Consider the following 19,482-nt stretch of genomic DNA (forward strand, 5'->3'; position numbering starts at 1 on the left):
TGGAGCCCAGGCAGGAAATGGCTGAGCTGCCCCTTCCTGTCCCGAGGGGAATTCAGGGAGGGTGAAGCAGCTGTGGGTCAGGCTCAGTGTCCTGACTGCATCCTCTGCTCCAGGGCTTTTTCAGTCTTCTTCCTCCTAGGGGTGCTGAAGGGAATGGAACAGCTCTGATATGAGGGGAGAATGAGGGAAGAGAAGACTGAGAGGTGACCTCAGCAGTGTGGATGAAGATGTGCAGGTGAGTGGCAGGAGCTGGAGCCAGGCTCTGCTGGGGGTGCCAGTGCCAGCACAAGGGGCAGTGGTGGAAGCTGAGGCTGAGGAAGAAACACGAGGAGGAATTTTGTCCCTGTGAGGGTGGCAGAGCCTGGCACAGGCTGCCCAGGGGGGCTGTGGAGTCTCCCTCTCTGCAGATATCCAAACCCTGCCTGGATGTGTTTCTGTGTGACCTGCTTCAGGTGCTGCTGCTCTGGCAGAGGGCTTGGTCTGGCTGAGCTTTGGAGCTCCCTTCCAGCCCCTGGCACTCTGTGGTTCTGTGATGTGGGGGGAGGCAGAGGCAGTGTTGGGGGAAGCCAAGGATGATCCTTCAGCAAGCTGAGTGCTGTGGATGTCACATGAGGGGTGGGCTCCACCCAGAGACACCTGGGCAAGCTGCAGCAGTGGGGCCATGAGAACCTCAGGAGGTCCAACCAGGCCAAGTGCAAGGCTCTGCACCTGGGTCAGGACAACTGCCACTGTTAACCCAGGCTGGGGGGTGAAGGGCTGGAGGGCAGCCCTGTGGAGAAGAACTTGAGGGGTGCAAAGCTGGACAGGAGCCAGCACTGAGCACTGCACCTGGGCAGGCTTCACCTCCAGTCTCCAAAGCTGTGCAAGCCTTGGCCAAGCAACCCTCTGCCCTGGCATCACTCCTGCCCTTAGCAGCAGCTGGCTGCTGTGCAGGAGGCTCTGTACAACCATGGCCATTGGCCAGGCCAGAACATCAGCAGCAGAGGAAGGCTTCTCCTGAGCAGCAACTCACTGGAGCAGGAGGTCTCACTTGGAAGTGGCCAAGGGCAGCTTGCACATGAGGTCCTCTTCATTCCCTTCCTGCCTGAGCTGGCGCTGGGCTTCCACCACCTGCCCGTCACCATGGGTGTGGTTTGGCTGCCAGAGCCTTGAATCCAGCCAGGCTTGGGTCTGGTGGTCAAAGATTGCCCCAGCTGGGTGCCAGGCAGAGCCTTTTGCTTGCTGCCAGAGCCTTGAATCCAGCCAGGCTTGGGTCTGGTGGTCAAAGATTGCCCCAGCTGGGTGCCAGGCAGAGCCTTTTGCTTGCTGCCAGCAGGGAGGTGAAAGCTTGAGGAGGAGAAGAAGCAGACCCAGCACAGGGGCTCTGGGACCCCATTGCTTCCACCTGGCCCCCCAAGCATGGGCTCTGCAGCCAGCCTGCCTCATCTTCTGCTTCTCATCCTCTCCCTGCCAGCTGGAGCACCTGCAAAGCCGTAAGCCCCCCGGGTCTGCTCTCCATGCCTGCTGGGGTGGTCTGGGCTGCCTGCTGGCAGGGTCTGGGCTCACTGCTGTGACACCCCTCACCACCAGCCCCTTGCTGCCCGGGGTGGAAGTGCTCTGGGTGCTGGGTGGCCCCCACAGGGGACTTTGCATCTGGGCTTGGTGTCTCTGGGCTGGTTTGGGGTAGCTGCATCCTCACGCAGAAGCCAGGGGGTCAGCAGAGCCTTTCCTCCTTCCTCAGCCTGGTCCCAAGGTGTCAAGGTCAAGGAGGCTCCACTCCAGGCTCTGCCCTGACCTCCCTGGGAGCTGGGGGGTGGGAGGGGGAAGTGTAGTCCTGCAGAGACCACCCAGGGCTAGGACAAAACCCAGGTGCCCCTCACCTGGAGAGCCTGGGGTGGAGAGGAGCCCTGGGGCTTGGGGCTGGGGGGGTCCCTCCTATCTTCCACTCTCCAGGTGTCCCCTCCCCAGGCACTACGTGGTGCTCTTCCCCTCTACCTTCTACTACCCATACACGGGCAAGGTGCACGTCCACCTCATGGACCTGGATGCACCTGTGAGGGTCAGCCTCCACCTGGAAAGCAGCCACCGTGTCCCTGACGTTGTCCTGGAGGAGCAGGGCAGTGGTGTCCTGCAGCTGGACTGGCCTCGCTTCCTCAACGTGAGTCACAGCCCCCCCGCGGGGCTCAGGAGCTGGGACCCAGAGAGTCACAGAGCCACAGAGTCAGAGAGTCACAGAGTCACAGTCAGAGAGTCACAGAGAGAGTCAGAGAGTCAGAGAGCCACAGAGTCAGAGAGTCAGAGAGTCAGAGAGTCACAGAGAGAGTCAGAGAGTCAGAGTCACAGAGTCACAGAACCAGAGAGTCACAGAGCCACAGAGTCACAGAGCCATGGGATCAGTCAGGGTTGGAAGGGGCCACAAGGAGCAGCCAGTCCCAACCCCCCTGCCATGCCCAGGGACACCTCACACTAGAGCAGGCTGCACACAGCCTCAGCCAGCCTGGCCTCAAACACCTCCAGGGATGAGGCTTCCACCACCTCCCCGAGCGACCTGTGCTGAAGAACTTCCTCCTCACCTCCAGCCTCACTCTCCCCACCTCCAGCGTTGCTCCATTCCCCCCACTCCTGCCACTCCCTGACAGCCTCAAAAGTCCCTCCCCAGCTTTCTGGTAGCCCTCTTCAGATGCTGGAGGGCCACAAGAAGGTCTCCTGGGAGCCTTCTCCTCTCCAGGCTGCACAGCCCCAACCCCCTCAGTCTGTGCTCACAGCAGAGCAGCTCCAGCCCTCTGCTCATCCTCCTGGCCCTGCCCTGGACACCTTCCAGCACCTGCACATCCCTCTTGTAATAGGGAAGAGGCATCCACCCTGTGCCCGCTGCCAGAGCCAGGCTGGCAGAGCTGGCAGGGCACACGAGGTCCAGCCTGGGTGGACAAGGAGTGAGGAGAGGAGGGACGTGGGGCGCAGCAGAAACCTCGTGGGCTTGGTCTGCATCACCTTCCCACGCACAGCAGTGCCCTGGGGCCTGGGTGGGGCAGCAGGGTGGCGATGCCAAGGGCTGGGTGTGATGTCTCAGCGGCAGGCAGCAGAGGCTTTGCCACCACTGCTGCTGTTTCCCCGGGGGCAGATCTCTGCTGGTCACGACGAGTTCTACGAGACAGCAGAGCTGCAGCTCTCCATCCAGGGAGGCTCCCTGCAGGTCTTCAGGAAGAAGTCGGTTCTGCTGGAGCCCATGGAGCTGGGAGTGCTGTTCCAGACAGATAAGGATTCCTACGAGCCTGGGCAAACTGGTGAGGGGCAGGAGCTGCTGGCATGAGCATGCAGGCTCCTGGCATCAGATGCCCAGTGCCAGCCTGGGCTGTGGCACTCACTCCTGCTCCTGCCTTTGCTCTCTGCAGTGAAGCTTCGAATCGTCTGCTTGGACCACAACTTGATGCCCAGCAACAAGGAGGTGAGATGGAGCCAGGGTAGAGGGTGGGCATGGAGGCAACAGGGTCCCCATGTGCCCAGGATCAGTAGTCTGGGCAGCAGTGATGCAGCCTTCAGTGCCAACACAGTGACACAACCTACAGTGCCACCAGAGACACAGGCTTCAGTGCCACCACAGTGACACAGGCTTCAGTGCCAACACAGTGACACAACCTACAGTGCCACCAGAGACACAGGCTTCAGTGCCACCAGAGTCACAGGCTTCAGTGCCACCACAGAGGCACAGGCTTCAGTGCCACCAGAGACACAGGCTTCAGTGCCACCACAGTGACAGAGGCTTCAGTGCCACGCCAGAGACACAACCTTCAGTGCCACCACAGTGACACAGCCTTCAGTGCCAACATAGATACACAGGCTTCAGTGCACCACAGTGACAGAGGCTTCAGTGCCACACCAGAGACACAGCCTTCAGTGCCACCACAGAGGCACAGGCTTCAGTGCCACCAGAGACACAGGCTTCAGTGGCACCACAGTGACACAAACTACAGTGCCACCAGAGACACAGGCTCCAGTGCCACCATAGAGACACAGGCTTCAGTGCCACCAGTGACAGAGGCTTCAGTGCCACACCAGAGACACAGCCTTCAGTGCCACCACAGTGACACAGCCTTCAGTGCCAACATAGAGACACAGGCTTCAGTGGCACCACAGTGACCCAGCCTTCAGTGCCAACATAGAGACACAGGCTTCAGTGGCACCACAGTGACACAGCCTTCAGTGCCAACATAGAGACACAGGCTTCAGTGGCACCACAGTGACACAGCCCTCAGTGCCACCAGAGACACAGCCTTCAGTGGCACCACAGTGACACAGCCCTCAGTGCCACCAGAGACACATCCCCCAGTACCACCAAAGACACAGCCTTCAGTGGCACCAGAGACACAGCCTTCAGTACCACCAGAGACACAGCCTTCAGTGGCACCAGAGACACAGCCTTCAGTGGCACCACAGTGACACAGCCCTCAGTGGCACCAGAGACACAGCCTTCAGTGGCACCACAGTGACACAGCCCTCAGTGGCACCAGAGACACAGCCTTCAGTGCCACCACAGTGACACAGCCCTCAGTGCCACCAGAGACACAGCCTTCAGTGCCACCACAAGCACACAGGGGATGCACAGGTGGCAGGAATTCCCCAAACTCCAAAGGGTTGTGGCACAGCCTGGGTACAGCTTCTTGCACTTGGCACTGTCGCTGGCACAGCTCTGCAGCAGGCTCAGACCCCAACTCAGCTGCAGCTGCTTTGACCATGCTGAAGGTTTCCTCTCTCCTTCTCTGCAGCTTCCCTTGGTGGCCATAAAGGTGAGTTGCCAGCAGGTGCCCAGCTGCCAGCTCCCTCAAGAGGAGCAAAGGAGCCCAGCAGGTGTGTGGAGCTGGGGACAAGGAGCAGGGAAAGGGACATCCCTGCCGCCGGTGCTGAGAGAAGTTATGAGGAGCCAGGGGAAGGATTTGGGATCTTCATCCTCCTCTCCAGCCCTCTCAGAGCAGCTTAGTGTCTGCCTGCAGGATGGGGGTGTCCTCTGGGCAGGTGATGCTAGGGGCAGGTGGCATAGATGGAGATGGCAGTGCCTATGGCCACAGAGACTCTGACCCAAGCTGGAGGAAGCCTTTAAGCTCACAGCCCAGGCTTGGAAGTGCTTTGCCAGCTCCAGCTGCCGTGGCCAGGTCGGGGCTTGGCTCATACAGGCCTCTCGGGGGCAGTTTTCCTTTGGGGGAAGGAGGTGATGCCCAGAGGGCTGCTCTGAGCATGGTGGCAGGGCAAACCCTCTGCTTCCTGTGGAGGCACCGAGCAGAACTCGAGCCCTTGAAGCTGCCAGAGCACCACCACCCCCACGCAGCCCATCTCCAGCCCACGGGCAAGGGCAGACACCTCCTGTCCCCGCCTGCAGGACCCCAACTTTGAGCCTGTGAAGACGTGGCAGAAGGTGAGGCCACTGCAGGGCATCGTGGAGCTGTCCTACCTGCTGCCCTCGGACTCTGAGCTGGGCACCTACACCATCTCGGTGGGCAGGAGGAGCCGCGAGTTCAGCGTGGAGAAGCAGGGTGCGTGGGGGGGGGCACAGGCTGGGCTGTGCCTGGGGCCCGTAGGGACGGCCGGGTGGGATGGGCAGGAGCTGCTGCAGCAGGCAGTGGGCACAGCGCCGTGCCCAGGTGCTGAGTGTGCCTCCCGCAGGGCTGCCGCACTTCGCAGTGCTGCTCCAGCTGCCCCGCAGCGTCACGGTGGAGGACACGAAGATCCCAGTGGGAGTCTGCGGGCGGTGAGTGGCAGAACAGCGTCCTGCTGCCAGCCTGGCTGCCCCCGGGGTGATGCTGCTGCCGGGGTGATGCTGCTCCCGGGGTGATGCTGCCCTCGGGGTGCTGCTGCTCCCGGGGTGATGCTGCTGCCGGGGTGATGCTGCTCCCGGGGTGATGCTGCCCTCGGGGTGCTGCTGCTCCCGGGGTGATTCTCCTCCCGGGGTGATGCTGCTGCCGGGGTGATGCTGCCCTCGGAGTGATGCTGCTGCCGGAGTGATTCTCCTCCCGGGGTGATGCTGCTCCCGGGGTGATGCTGCTGCCGGGGTGATTCTGCTCCCGGGGTGATGCTCCCCCTGGGGTGATGCTGCTCCCAGGGTGATGCTGCCCCCGGGGTGATGCTGCTCCCGGGGTGATGCTGCTCCCGCGGTGATGCTGCTCCCGGGGTGATGCTGCCCACAGGGCGATGCTGCTCCCGGGGTGATGCTGCCCCCTGCAGCCATCCACCCACCTCCTCCTCCCTGGACAGGAACCCGTCAGGGAAACCTTTCCGGGGAAAGGCTGAGGCCAAGCTGTGCCAGTACAGACGCCTCCCGGAGGGAGCCACCAGCATCTGCGCTGTCTTTAGGGGCCAGGTGAGGGCATCAGCAGGGCGAGAAGCCACAGCGGGGGTGGTCGTGGAGATGCCTGCCCATGCCGGGCCGGGGATGCCTGAGTGCTTCAGCTGGGCATGGCCACTGATCCAGCTCCTGTGCAGGGGTGCTGCAAACCCAGAGCCATCCCAAGGAGAGCAGAGGAACCGGGCAGGGACTTTCTGGGTGTTTCCTGAAGCAGGATGGCACAGGCAGCTGCATGGCACAGAGTGGCACCAGTCCAGGGTGGGGGAACAATCAGTCCTAACCTGCCAGGGCAGGCTCAGGCTGGGTGTCAGGAGGAAGCTCTTCCCAGCAGGAGAGATTGGCATTGGGATTGGCTGCCCGGGGAGGTGGTGGAGTCCCCATCCCTGGAGGGGTTTAGAAGGAGGCTGCATGAGGCACTTAGTGCCAGGGGTTAGTGAGTCAGAAGGTGCTAAGGGGTAGGTTGGACTGGAGGATCTCAAAGGTCTTTTCCAGCCTGCTTAATTCTGTGCTTCTGTGAACTGCATTACAGGGTCCAGGGAGGGCAGGACAGGAGAGAGGGGGACAGAAGCAGGTTGGGAGTGTGAGGAGGACAGCAGATGAAACTCAAGGGCTGCTGCTGACTCTGCTGACTCCTTCAGACAGGGAGGGACAGCTGCTTCTTCACCGAGGTGCCAACGGCTCCCTTCGACCTCAGCAGCCCCCACTCCAAGCAGCACCTCTATGCCTTCGGCTGGCTGCAGCAGCAGGGCACTGGTGAGCACAGTCCTGCCAACAGCCACCCGGTGCTGTCCTGGGCTGCTGGCACCTGGAGGGCAAGGCACTCCTGCTCCCCTCAGGGGTCCCTGGGCTCTCTCTTCTTCCCATCCATGAGCACAGAATCAGAGCAGAAGGAGTGGGAAGGGACCTCTGGAGCTCATCCAGTCCAACCCCCCCTGCTAAAGCAGGGCACCCACAGCAGCTTGCCCAGGAGCACAATGCCCGGGGGGGAGTTGGAAGCTCTCCAGAGAAAGAGACTCCACAACCTCCCTGGGCAGCCTGCTCCAGGCCTCCAGCACCAGATAAGTTTGTCCTCTTCTTCAAGTGGAGCCTCCTGAGTCCCACTTGGTGCCCACTGCTCTTGTGCTGACAGGAGTCTGGCCCCAGCCTCTTGCCCCCAGGCTTTAGCTCTTGCTGAGCACTGCTCAGCTGCCCTCTGGGGCTGCTCTTCTGCAGGCTCTCAGCCCCAGGGCTCAGCCTTTGCTCCTCTCAGAGCTGCTCCAGGCCCCTCAGCACCTTTGCAGCCTCCACTGGACTCTCTGCAGCAGTTCCCTGTCTCTCTGGGACTGGGGAGCCCAGAGCTGGACCCAGGACTCCAGATGTGTCCTCCCTAGGGCAGAGTAGAGGGGGAGGACAAACTCCTCGACCTGTTGGCCACATTCTTCCCCATGGACCCCAGCAGCCCATTGGCCTTCTCAGCCATGAGGGTCGTTGCTGGCTCATGAGGAACTTGTTGCCCACCATCACTTCAGACTCCTCTCCTCAGAGCTCTTCCTCCTCAGGGGCAGGACCTGTCCTTGGTGAACTTCCTGAGGTTATCTCTGCCCAGCTCTGCAGCCTGCCAGCTCTAGCGCTGTGTGTTTGAGTCTCTGACCCACCTTGGCTGCAGGGCATCACCAGGACAGCAGCTGAGAGCCTCTCTGCTCCCTCTCTGCTCACTCTCCACACTCTCTCTGCTCTCTCCACTCTCTCTCTGCTCCCTCTCCACACTCTGCTCTCTCTGCTCACTCTCCACTCTCTCTGCTCCCTCTCTGCTCTCTCTGCTCCCTCTCTGCTCCCTCTCCATACTCTATCTGCTCTCTCCACTCTCTCTCTGCTCCCTCTCCATACTCTCTCTGCTCTCTCCACTCTCTCTCTGCTCCCTCTCCACACTCTGCTCTCTCTGCTCACTCTCCACTCTCAATCTGCTCCCTCTCTGCTCTCTCTGCTCCCTCTCTGCTCCCTCTCCACACTCTGCTCTCTCTGCTCACTCTCTCTGCTCACTCTCCACTCTCTCCCTGCTCCCTCTCTGCTCCCTCTCTGCTCCCTCTCCACTCTCTGTCTGCTCCCTCTCCACTCCCTCTCTGCTCCCTCTCCACACTCTCTCTGCTCCCTCTCCACTCCCTCCCTGCTCCCTCTCCGCTCCCTCTCCACTCTCTGTCTGCTCCCTCTCCACACTCTCTCTGCTCCCTCTCCACTCTCTCTCTGCACCCTCTGCTCACTCTCCTCTCTCTGCTCTCTCTCTGCTCTCTCTGTTCCCTCTCTGCTCCCTCTCCTCTCTGCTCTCTCTTCTCTGTGCTCTCTGCCGTCGCTCTCCTCTCCCTGCTCTCTCTCCTCTCTCTCTCTCTCCTCTCCCTGCTGTCTCTCCTTCCTCCCTGCTCTCTCCTCTCCACAGGGCTGCAGCACACAGCCATCCAAACCTGCAAGATCGTGAAGGAAACAGCCACAATCAGCTTCCAGAGCTCTGAGTTCTACAAGCCTGGGGTTCCCTACACAGCCACGGTAAAGGGGTGCGGGGGAAGGGCTGGTGGTGGTGCCCTGCTGCACCCAACCTTGCTCTAGCTGGGCTCCAGCTCTGCTCTCCCACCCCTGCCCTCTGCCCCATGGCTGCAGCCCAGCCCAGGGCATCTCCTTCCTGCTGCAGATGATGCTGAAGGGACCCAAAGGCTCAGTGCTAAGGGGGCAGGAGTTCTTCCTTGTGATCAACAACGTGACAGGAGTGCTGGGGATGCAAAGCCTGCTCACAGATGAGTTGGGGAGAGCCTCTGTGCAGCTGGACACCTCTGGCTGGAGTGACAAGATCACCCTGCATGTGAGTGAGCCATGGCCCACACCCCCCAGGCACCCTGCGTGCAGCAGAGGTGCCAGAGGCTTTCCTGCACGGCCTCATCCTCTTGACCCTCTCTGGTCCTTTGGCTGAAAGCTCCACCTGGCTTGTAGCCCTCTTTGATCCTTGGTTGCCCAGCAGGCCCTGAAGAGCCTTCCTGCTCCTGCTGCACACTCTCAGCTATGGGGCACTCTGCAGGTCCTTCCTCCAGCTCCTCCTCCCTGCCTTGCTGCATCCACACTCCACTGCCCAGTCCCAGGACTCTTTCTGCCTTCACCATCTGGGCACAGCAGCAGATCCTGGTGGGCTGCTGCTTCCCCAGTCCCTAACAGCTGCTGCTTGGCCATGCCTCCTCCTCTTGCCATCCCCTTTGAGTGCCCTGTGCTGGCACTCAGCTCTCCCCTTGGGGGCTGGGCACAGCTGGGTTGTGTTTAAGTCAAGAGAGTTGTGGTCCATGGGATGGAGTCCATTTGGAGGCCTGTGACTAGTGGGGTGCCACACTGGCACCAGTTCTCTTCAGTGTATTCATCAATGACCTGGATGAGGGCACAGAGGGCACTGGCAGCAAGGTTGCTGATGGCACCAAGCTGGGTGCAGTGGTTGCCACAGCAGAAGGCTGTGCTGGCATCCAGCCAGACTGGGACAGGCTGAGGGCTGGGCAGGGAGAAATGGAATGGAATTCAGCAAGGGCAAGGGCAGAGTCTGGCACCTGGGAAAGAACAGCCCCAGGGAGCAGGAGAGGTTGGGGAGTGGCCTGTTGGAGAGCAGTGAAAGGGAAAAGGATTTGGGGGTCCTGGTGGGTGGGAGGGTGACTAAGAGCCAGCAGTGTGCTCTGGGGGCCAGGAGGGGCAATGCCAGTCTGGAGTGGGTTAGAAGGGCTGTGGTTAGCAGGCCGAGAGAGGTTCTCCTACCTCTCTGCTCTGCTCTGCTCTGGTGAGGCTGCATCTGGAGTCCTGTGTGCAGTTCTGGGGCCCCCCCAGTTCAGGAGGGACATAGAACTGCTGGAGAGAGTCCAGCACAGAGCCACAGAGGTGCTGAAGGGAATGGAACAGCTCTGTTAGGAGCAGAGCCTGAGGGAGCTGGGGCTGGGAGCTGGGAGAGGAGGAGGCTGAGAGGTGACCTCAGCAGTGTTGATAAAGATGTGCAGGTGAGTGGCAGGAGCTGGAGCCAGGCTCTGCTGGGGGATGCCAGTGCCAGCACAAGGGGCAGTGGTGGAAGCTGAGGCAGAGAAGTGCCATGGAAACATGAGGAGGAATTTTCCCCCTGTGAGGGTGGCAGAGCCTGGCACAGGCTGCCCAGGGGGGCTGTGGAGTCTCCCTCTCTGCAGATATCCAAACCCTGCCTGGATGTGTTCTGTGTGACCTGCTCCAGGTGATGCTGCTCTGGCAGAGGGCTTGGACTGGCTGAGCTTTGGAGCTCCCTTCCAGCCCCTGACATGCTGAGATCCTGGGATCCTGTGGTCCTGGGATCCTGTGTTTCTTGGCATGTTCCTGCAGGGCTGGCACAGCTGCAGGGTGGGTTTGCATCCCTCCCTCCTTCTGATCCTGGCTGTTGCCCTCAGGGTGCATTCAAGGATGATCCTCCAGCTGCAGAGCCTGAAATCCTGGGCCAGTCCTACTACCAAAGTGTGGTTCACCACCTCTACCCCACCTCCTCGGGTGGAAGAAGCTTCCTGAGGATCCACAGGGTGGCAAAGGAGCTGCCTTGTGGCCAGCCCCTGCAGCTGGAGGTGGACTACCTGTTGGAGCAGGAGGCTGTGGGGATGGAGCTGCACAGCTTGGATGTGGTCTTCCTGGTGAGCCCTCACCTGGGGAGAGATGGAAGGCTTCAGGGGAGGAGAAGGAGGCTGCCCAGGGTGTGGGCTTCAGCCTTCCCCTGGAGCAGCAACCACTGCCAGCCAGCCCTGGGAACTGGGTTCAGGTCTCAGGGGAGGATTCTGGAGCTGGCAGGGCTTGGGGCACCATTTCCATCCCTCCTGCAGGATCTGGCTGTAGTGGTCTCTTCCTGAGCCTCCCCTCGTGGTTCCCCCTCAACTGCTTGTGCCCCTTCCCTGCTCAGCATCACCTTGCTTGTTCCCACCTCCCCTGCAGGTCCTGGCCAAAGGGGCCATTGTCACTGTCCTCAGGAAAGAGCTGACTGCAGAGCCTGGTAGGTGTTGAGGCATGCATGGGCTGTGCAGGGCTCTGCTCTCCAGGCCTGGTCCTCCTAGCTTCAGAGACTCACAGAATGGATTGGGTTGGAAGGGACCTCAGAGCTCATCCTCTGCCTCCCACCAGTCCAGGCTGCTTCAAGCCTCCTCCAGCCTGGCCTTGAACACCTCCAGGGAGGGCACGTCCACAGCCTCCCTGTTCCAGTCTCTCAGCATCTCTCACCTCTCCTTTCCTGTGCTCCAGGGCTGAGAGGCTCCTTCTCCCTGGAGCTGCCCATCAGCCTGCAGCTGGCACCCAGGTTCAGGGTGCTTGGCTACATGGTGCTGCCCCATGGTGAGATGGTGGCTGACAGCACCAAGTTCAACGTGACCAAGTGCTTCCCCAGCCAGGTGAGCAGAGGCTGCCAGAGCCAGGGGAGCTGCTGCTGGGCTTGGTGGGGAGCTGCAGGCCTCACTCATCAGCAGGCTTTCCCCTCACCCCCAAACTCTCCTTTCAGGGAGGCTTCTCCTTCCCCCCCCCCCCCTTCCTGTTGCTGCTGCAAACCACCTGCTGCCTTTAGCCACAGTCCTCACTCCCCATCCTCTGCTGGCGTTTGGGGCCAGGCTGTGGCACAGGGATGCTTCCTGGGGACCAGCTCCCTCTCCCCTAACCCAGAAGCTTCCTCCCTCTCCAGGTGAACCTCTCCTTCTCAGAGCAGAGGGCTGTGGTGGGCTCACAGCTCCACCTGAAGCTGCAGGCTGCCCCAGGCTCACTCTGTGCCATCTACAGCCTGGACCAACGCACTCAGCCCTCTGGTTCCAAGGCCAAGCTCAACCCTGACTTGGTGAGTCTGAAGCAGCCTCAGTGCTGGGCTGGTCCTGGGCAGGGCTGCACTGGGGCATGGGGACAGCAGTTTCTTTGCACTGCCACCCGTTTAGAGGAGGCCAGGAGGGAGCTTGGGGAGTTGGTGGCTGTCCAGGAGCCTCCAGGGAGCCACTGCCACCCCCATGGCCCCTGGGGCTTTGCTGGGGAGATGCTCTGCCTCTAATGGGAGGTGTCACCTCTAGTGGGAAGTGTCTCTGCCTATGGGACTGGATGACCCCTGAGGTCCCTTCCAACCTAAACCATTCTACAGCCTAAACCAGCCTCCCTGCTGCACCACTGACCCCTGGTGACTCCAAGGCTTCACCCAACCTGGCCTTGAACACCTCCAGGGAGGGGACATCCATGACCTCCCTGTTCCAGTCTCTCACCATCCATCTCCTCTCCTTTCCTGTGATCCAGCTCTGAGGTTTTTCTTCTGCCTGGAGCTGCCTATCAGCCTCCAGCTGAAGAGCTCCATGCAGAGCTCCTGGGGTGGAGGAATCCCCAAAAGAGGGGGAAGGTGGTGGGAAGCATCCCCTGCTCCTAGAGAGGAGAGATGAAGCAGAGATGAGTCCCAGGGGAGAGGCTGGCAGCAGGGCAGCATCAGTGAGATGCCCTGGGAGGAGCAATGCCAGGGGCCAAAGCAGCTGGGGAGAGGCCTGGAGCACAGCCCTGTGAGGAGAGGCTGAGGGAGCTGGGGGGGTGCAGCCTGCAGCAGAGGAGGCTCAGGGCAGAGCTGATTGCTGCCTGCAGCTGCCTGCAGGGAGGCTGCAGCCAGCTGGGGTTGGGCTCTGCTGCCAGGCAGCCAGGGCCAGAACAAGGGGACACAGCCTCAAGTTTTGCCAGGGAAAGTATAGGCTGGATGTTGTTAGGAAGTTGTTGTCAGAGAGAGTGATTGGCACTGGAATGGGCTGCCCAGGGAGGTGGTGGAGTGGCTGTGGCTGGAGATGTTGCAGCCAAGCCTGGCTGGGGCACTTAGTGCCATGGTCTGGTTGGTTGGGCAGGGCTGGGTGCTAGGTTGGGCTGGCTGAGCTTGGAGCTCTCTGCCAACCTGCCTGATTCTCTGATTCTCTGAGGCTGGAGCTGTGCCAGGAGCATTCCCTGTGTTTCTGTGCCAACCTCCCTGCCTTTTTTTAGGTCTATGCCACAATCCCCAGGTTCTACCCAGACACCCACCCGTTTGCAGCAGGAGAGAATGACCTCCCCCTCTGCCCACAGAGTGGGTTTTGGGAACCCATTGTATCTCTGCCATCCACCAGCTGCTTTGAAGTGCCAGGCAAAGACAGCTGGAAACGTTGCCTCCACAACCTGGTGCCCAGGTCTGCAGAGGTGCCAGGCTCTGCCACCCTGCTCAAGGTAGGAGCCCTCCAATCCTCCCTCACACTCCTCTTCCTCCCAGGCTCACCCAAACTCTCAGCCAGCCCATGGGCAACGTTCTTAGAATGATAGAGTCATTCAGGCTGGTCATTGGGTCCCAACCCTCAACCCAAGCCCACCATGGCCACTCAACACCCAGTGCCATGGCCACAGGTTTTGGGCACAGCTCCAGCCATGGGCACTCCCTGGGCAGCCTGTGCCAAGCCCTCACCACTCCTGCAGCAAAGACATTTTTCCTCATCTCCAACCTAAACCTCCCCTGGGGCAACTTGAGGCTGCTCCCCCTCATCCTATCACTTGTTCCCTGGAAGAGCCCAACCCCACCTGGCTGCAGCCTCCTCTCAGGGAGCTGCAGAGAGCAATGAGGTCTCCCTCAGCCTCCTCTTCTCCAGGCTGCACCCCCCCAGCTCCCTCACTGCTCCTCCCCAGCCCTCTTCTCCTGACCCTTCCCCATCTTTCTTGCCCTTCTCTGGCTCTGCTCCAACCTCTCAATGTCCTTCTGCGAGTGACAGGCCCAAAACTGACGCCAGGATTCAAGGTGCAACCTCCCCAGTGCCCAGCACAGGGACACAATCAGTGCCCTGCTCCTGCTGGCCACAGCATTGCTGATCCAGGCCAGGCTGCTGGTGCTCTTCTTGGCCACCTGGGCAAACTTTGGCTCATCTTCAGCTACTGTTGACCAACCCCCAACCAGGTGATCCTCCTGCAGGCAGTTTCCAGCCACTCTGCCCAAGCCTGGAGCTCTTATGGAGCTGTCATAGAACCATAGAATGGTTTAGGTTGGAAGGGAGCTCAAAGCTCATCCAGTTCCAACCCTCCTGCCATAGGCAGGGACACCTCCTGCTAGAACAGGCTGCCCAAGGCCTCATCCAACCTGGCCTTGTACACCTTCAGGGAGGGAGCAGCCACAACCTCCCTGGGCAACCTGTGCCAGTCTCTCACCACCCTCAACCTGTGCCACTCTCTCACCACTCTCACTGCAAAGAACCCTTTCCTAACATCCACTTTCAGTCTCCCCTCTGCCACTCCAAACCCATTCCTCCTCCTCCTGCCATTCCCACACCTTCTCAATAGTCCCTCCCCAGCTCTCCTGCAGCCCCCTTCAGATCCTGCAAGGCCACTCCAAGCTCTCCTGGAAGCCTTCTCCTCTGCAGGCTGCACAGCCCCAACTCTCTCAGCCTGTGCTCAGAGCAGAGCTGCTGCAGCCCTCTCAGCATCTTGGTGGCCTCCTCTGCACTGGCTCCAACACTTCCATGTCCTGCTTGTGCTGGGGGCTGCAGAACTGCACCCAGGACTGCAGGTGGGGTGTGAGGAGAGCAGAGGTTCCCTGACTCTGTTCTGGGTCATGTTTCAGGATTCACGTTTGAAAATCATCACCAACACCCACCTGGGTTGTGCCTCCAAGGGTTGGTACCAGACATTTGAAAGCTCTCTCTTCACCAAAGGCAAGTGGAGAGGGTCTGCAGCTGCCTCCATGCTGGCTGCAGAAGGACAGGAGGGGACATGCTGCCTGTTTCCATCCTTCCTGCAGCACATTTAAGGGGCTCCTCTGTCTGCAGGAGAGAACCTGGAGGACATTGAGCAAGCAGGGGTCCTGCAGGACACAGGGATGCAGAGCAATTGGTTGAGGACGTGGCTGTGGGAGCTGGTCCCTGTGGGGTGAGTCAGGAGCTCCAGCAGGCCTCAAGCCAAGGGGCTGCTCTTGTTTCATCAGCCTCCCCTCTGGGTGCCATGCCCAGAGCTCCAGGCAGCTGTCCATGTACCCAGCAGTGACCCCAAGCCATGTCCAGCCCCTTCCCTTGGACCGCAGCATCCAACCCAAGAGAGACTGAGGCACTCTGCTCTGTAGGCAGTGGATGCCATGAGGGATGAGAGCAGTGCTGGCAGCTCTGCCCAGCTCCAAGGGTGTGATGGCCACCAATGGCCCCCAGGACCTAGAGGCAGGGCATTGGCTGTGCCCATCCCACCCACCCTGCAAGGTCTGTGCCATCTTTACTGCCCTGCAGGGAGAGTGGCTCCGCGGAGCTGGCAGTGACAGTGCCCGACACCATCACCACCTGGGAAGCTGGCATGCTCTGCACGTCTGCACTGGGCTTGGGGCTGGCTCCTGCCACCACCCTGGCAGCCTTCAAGCCCTTCTTCGTGGAGCTGGCACTGCCCCACTCCGTGGTGCACCAGGAAGCCTTCACCCTGGTGGCCACCGTCTTCAGCTCCCTGCAGCAGTGCCTGCGGGTGAGTGGGGCTGGGGAGGGGGCCCTGGGGCTGGCAGGGGCTGGCAGGGGCTGATGGAGCTGTGGTGGTGGCCTGGCAGGTCCAGGTGACACTGGTGGCACCCGTGGAGCTGGAGATGCTGGCAGGCACAAGCAGGTCCTCCAGAGGCTGCGTCTGCCCGGAGGGACCCAGGACCTTCCGCTGGAGCCTGCGAGCCACCAGCCTGGGTACAGAGGGCACAGGAAGGGGCTGTGGAGGGGCAGCGGCGGGCAGCGGTGGCAGCCCTCACAAACCTCCTCCTCCTCCTCGCTGCTTTCCTGATCCCTCCTCCCTTTCCCAGCCACTTCTCCCCTCTTTCCCTTTTCCCTTCCCTGCTCTCCAGCCTCTTCCCTCTAATCTCGGGCCCATCACACCCATTGCCCATCCCCTCCTTCCTCCCTCCCTTCCTCCCTCCTTTCTTTTTCTTCCCTCTCTTCCCTCCCTGCCTCTTTTTCTCCCTCCTTTCCCCCTCCCTCCTTTCATCCCTCTCTTCCTCCCTCCCTCCTTTCTTCCCTTCCTCCCTCCCTCCCTCCCTCCCTTCCTCCTTCTCTTCTTCCGTCTCTTCCTCCCTCCCTCTTTTCCTCCCTCCCTTCCTCCCTCTTTTCCTCCCTCCATCTCTTCCTCCCTTCCTCCCTCCTTTCTTCTCTCCCTCCCTCCCTCTTTCTCTCCCTCCTTTCCTCTCTCCCTCCTTTCATCCCTCTCTTCCTCCCTCCTTTCCTCCCTCCCTCTCTTCCTCCCTCCCTTCCTCCCGCCTTTCCTCCCTCCCTCTCTTCCTCCATCTCTTCCTTCCTCCCTTCCTCCCTCCTTTCTTCCCTCCATCCCTCTTTTTCTCCCTCATTTCTTCCCTCCCTCCTTTCCTCCCTCCCTCTCTTCCTCCCTCCCTTCCCCAGCCCCCCAGGACACCCCTGAGCCGAAGCCAGCCCCGGAGGCAGTGTGACAGTGACCTCCCTGTCTGTCCCTGCAGGGCAGGCCATTGTCACGGTGACTGCCAGGACCTTGCCCTCCGGGAAGCTCTGTGGCACACAGGTGCCCGCGGTGCTCAGCCAGGAGCAGGTGGACACCGACACCAGGCTGCTGGTGGTGCAGGTGAGCAGAGCAGGTGGGAGGTTGCCACTGGGCTCTCCCCTGGGCTGCAGCCACAGCAGAGCATCTCCTGTGCTTGGCCAGGCTGGCTACTGCCTGTGGCTGCTGCAGGGTGCCCAGAGCCTGTGCCCATGTGTGGGCACTGCCAGCCCTGCCTTTGTTCCTGGGGCAAGGTTGTGGGTTTGAGACTGCTGGCCCTGGGCTCTCATCACACCGTGCTCAAGGCTGCTCCAAGGGCAGTCCAGCTTGGCCCTGGTGGTCTTGAGCTTTCCTGGCCCATCAGAGCCAAGGAGCTGCTGGTGGAGATGGGCTCCAGGAGGCAGTCAGAGGCAGGGGAGGCATTTCTTGGGCAGGGTAGGGCAAGGTGCCACTGGTCCTGGTTTCAGAACCTCTTTGGGCTTGGGCAGGCTAGAGGAGAGAAGGTTCCAGAAAGACCTTCTGGTGGCCTTGGAGTGCTTCAAGGGACCTAGCAGAGAGCTGGGGACAGAGTTGTGAGCAGGAGCTGCTGGGCCAGGCCAAGGGGGGATGGTTGGAAGGTGAGAGAGGAGCTTGAGAGTGGAGAGAAGGGAGAAATGTTTGGCAGTGAGGGTGGGGAGAGCCTGTGCCAGGCTGCCCAGAGAGCTGGGAGCTGCCCATGGCTGGCAGCAGTGCAGGGGAGGCTGTGTGGGGCTGTGAGCATCCTGCCCTGGGTGGGGATGTCCCTGCTGAGGGCAGGGGGTTGGCCTGGATGAGCTCTGGGGGTCCCTTCCATGATTCTTTCTGTGCTGTCTTCCTGTTTTCAAAGCCTCCAACATCGAAGTGAAGGAAAACTGCAGCTGCCTCCTGTGCCTCCCACAGCCCTGTCATACCCTCCAGGCACCCATCCCCAGGGCTGGCAGCCTCTTCCCATCCCCTGCTCCCCTTCACCTGACCCAGCCTGAGCAATGTGGTTGAGATGAAGACTCTGAGCCCTCCACAGAGTCCTGGTTTGAGTCTCCTCCACCTGACCCAGCCTCAGCAGTGTGGTTGAGATGAAGACTCTGAGCCCTCCACAGAGTCCTGGGTTGAGTCTCCTCCACCTGACCCAGCCTGAGCAATGTGGTTGAGATGAAGACTCTGAGCCCTCCACAGAGTCCTGCTCTGAGCTAATGCCACTGCAGCCCCTTGGAGAGAGGTGAGAGCAGGTGAGCAGAGCCTGGGCTGGCAGCAAGGCTTGGGAGATGAGTGGAGGCCTGAGGGCTGGGCATGGAGAGGGTGCTCAGGGGTGCCCTGGGTGCAGCCCTGTGCCCACTCAACCAGGCTGGAAAATGGAGACATATTCAAGTGGGCTAAGGGAAGTGGAAGCAGCAAAATGTTTCTCTTGCAAGAAAGCTTCTTTTGGTCAGGCTCTTGCCCACCACTGCTGACCAGAACTCAGCTGGTGTCAGAAGCTCAGCTCTGCTCAGTGGTGGCCCAGAGGGGCTGCATCTTCTCTTTGCTGTGCTGAATAAAGAGCTGAACCCCCCCCAGAGGGAACATTGGTGGCATGGGCAGCCAGGCAGGAGAAGCAGCAGCACCACATGGGCTCAGTGGTGCCTGCTCAGGAGGGGCTGGGCACAAGGCACTTGGGCTCCTGCTCCCAAGTCCCCAGCAGATGGCAAATCCTCTGGGCAATACTTCCCCTATAGGCACTGATCTCAGAGGCAAAGCCCCTCCTGACCCTGCATCCATGCTCCTCATGGCCCCCAGCACATCCTGACCTGTGCCCTGAAGGCCTTGGGGTGCTGGTGGCCCCAGGCTGCTCTCACATTGAAGCTCAGGGTGCCTTTGGCAGAACTGAACCATGCCCACACCCTGGGGCAGCAGGAGGAGCTCAGGGCCATGCTCCCTTCGTGGGCTTGGTGGAGACCAGACACTTCTGCACACCAACACCATGTGGGGCTGCTTCTGAAGGCAAGGGGCATGAGCACAGGATGGTCTCCAGCAGGGCAGGCATGGGGACAGCAGCTGTGGCCACCTGAGAGCCCACAGGAAAGAGGACAAGCTCCAGAGAGGCATGGAATGACAGCACAGGTTGAGTTGGAAGGGACCTTTCAAGGTCATCCACTCCAACCCCCTGCAGCCAGCAGGGACATCCCCACCCAGAGCAGGATGCTCACAGCCCCACACAGCCTCCCCTGCACTGCTGCCAGCCATGGGCAGCTCCCAGCTCTCTGGGCAGCCTGGCACAGGCTCTCCCCACCCTCACTGCCAAACATTTCTCCCTTCTCTCCACTCTCAAGCTCCTCTCTCACCTTCCAACCATCCCCCCTTGGCCTGGCCCAGCAGCTCCTGCTCACAACTCTGTGCCCAGCTCTCTGCTGGGCCCTTCCAGCACTCCAAGGCCACCACAAGGTCTTTCTGGAACCTTCTCTCCTCCAGCCTGCCCAAGCCCAACTCTCCCAGCCTGGCCTCACAGCAGAGCCCTGCCAGCCCTGCCAGCACTGCTGTGGCCTCCTCTGGCCCTGCTGCAGCAGCTCCCTGCAGGTGCTGTGCTGGGCACTCCAGAGCTGCCCCAGCACTGCAGGGAGGTCTCAGCAGAGCAGAGAGGCAGAAAGCAGAGCAGAGCAGAGGGGCAGAATCCCCTCCCTGCCCCTGCTGCCCACACTGCTGGAGATCAGCTCAGA

At 60.9% G+C, this 19,482-nt stretch overlaps 1 protein-coding gene across 1 annotated transcript; it reads left to right on the plus strand.

The window, feature by feature from the left end:
* The first annotated feature begins 227 nt into the window (after positions 1-227).
* On the plus strand, positions 228-18,337 carry LOC135191773 (alpha-2-macroglobulin-like protein 1). The gene is made up of 22 exons (XM_064174360.1): positions 228-235; positions 1,948-2,137; positions 3,101-3,263; positions 3,372-3,424; positions 4,743-4,763; positions 5,351-5,504; positions 5,635-5,719; positions 6,193-6,328; positions 6,952-7,066; positions 8,724-8,830; positions 8,973-9,140; positions 10,717-10,950; positions 11,246-11,303; positions 11,549-11,694; positions 11,979-12,128; positions 13,286-13,504; positions 14,880-14,970; positions 15,085-15,184; positions 15,532-15,757; positions 15,837-15,963; positions 16,740-16,861; positions 17,643-18,337. The coding sequence occupies exons 1-22, from the start codon at positions 228-230 to the stop codon at positions 17,658-17,660; spliced, it is 2,691 nt and encodes an 896-aa protein (XP_064030430.1). The 3' UTR covers positions 17,661-18,337.
* The last annotated feature ends 1,145 nt before the right edge of the window (positions 18,338-19,482 follow it).

This window comes from Pogoniulus pusillus, chromosome 40, assembly GCF_015220805.1.
Source record: "Pogoniulus pusillus isolate bPogPus1 chromosome 40, bPogPus1.pri, whole genome shotgun sequence".
Classification (NCBI taxonomy): Eukaryota; Metazoa; Chordata; class Aves; order Piciformes; family Lybiidae; genus Pogoniulus; species Pogoniulus pusillus.

What these genes read in the sequence shown, in the direction of transcription:
- LOC135191773 (XM_064174360.1), top strand. An exon ending in CTACGAGCCTGGGCAAACTG is followed by an intron (nt 3,264 to 3,371) that starts GTGAGGGGCAGG and finishes TGCTCTCTGCAG; the next exon opens with TGAAGCTTCGAATCGTCTGC. An exon ending in GTTCAGCGTGGAGAAGCAGG is followed by an intron (nt 5,505 to 5,634) that starts GTGCGTGGGGGG and finishes TGCCTCCCGCAG; the next exon opens with GGCTGCCGCACTTCGCAGTG.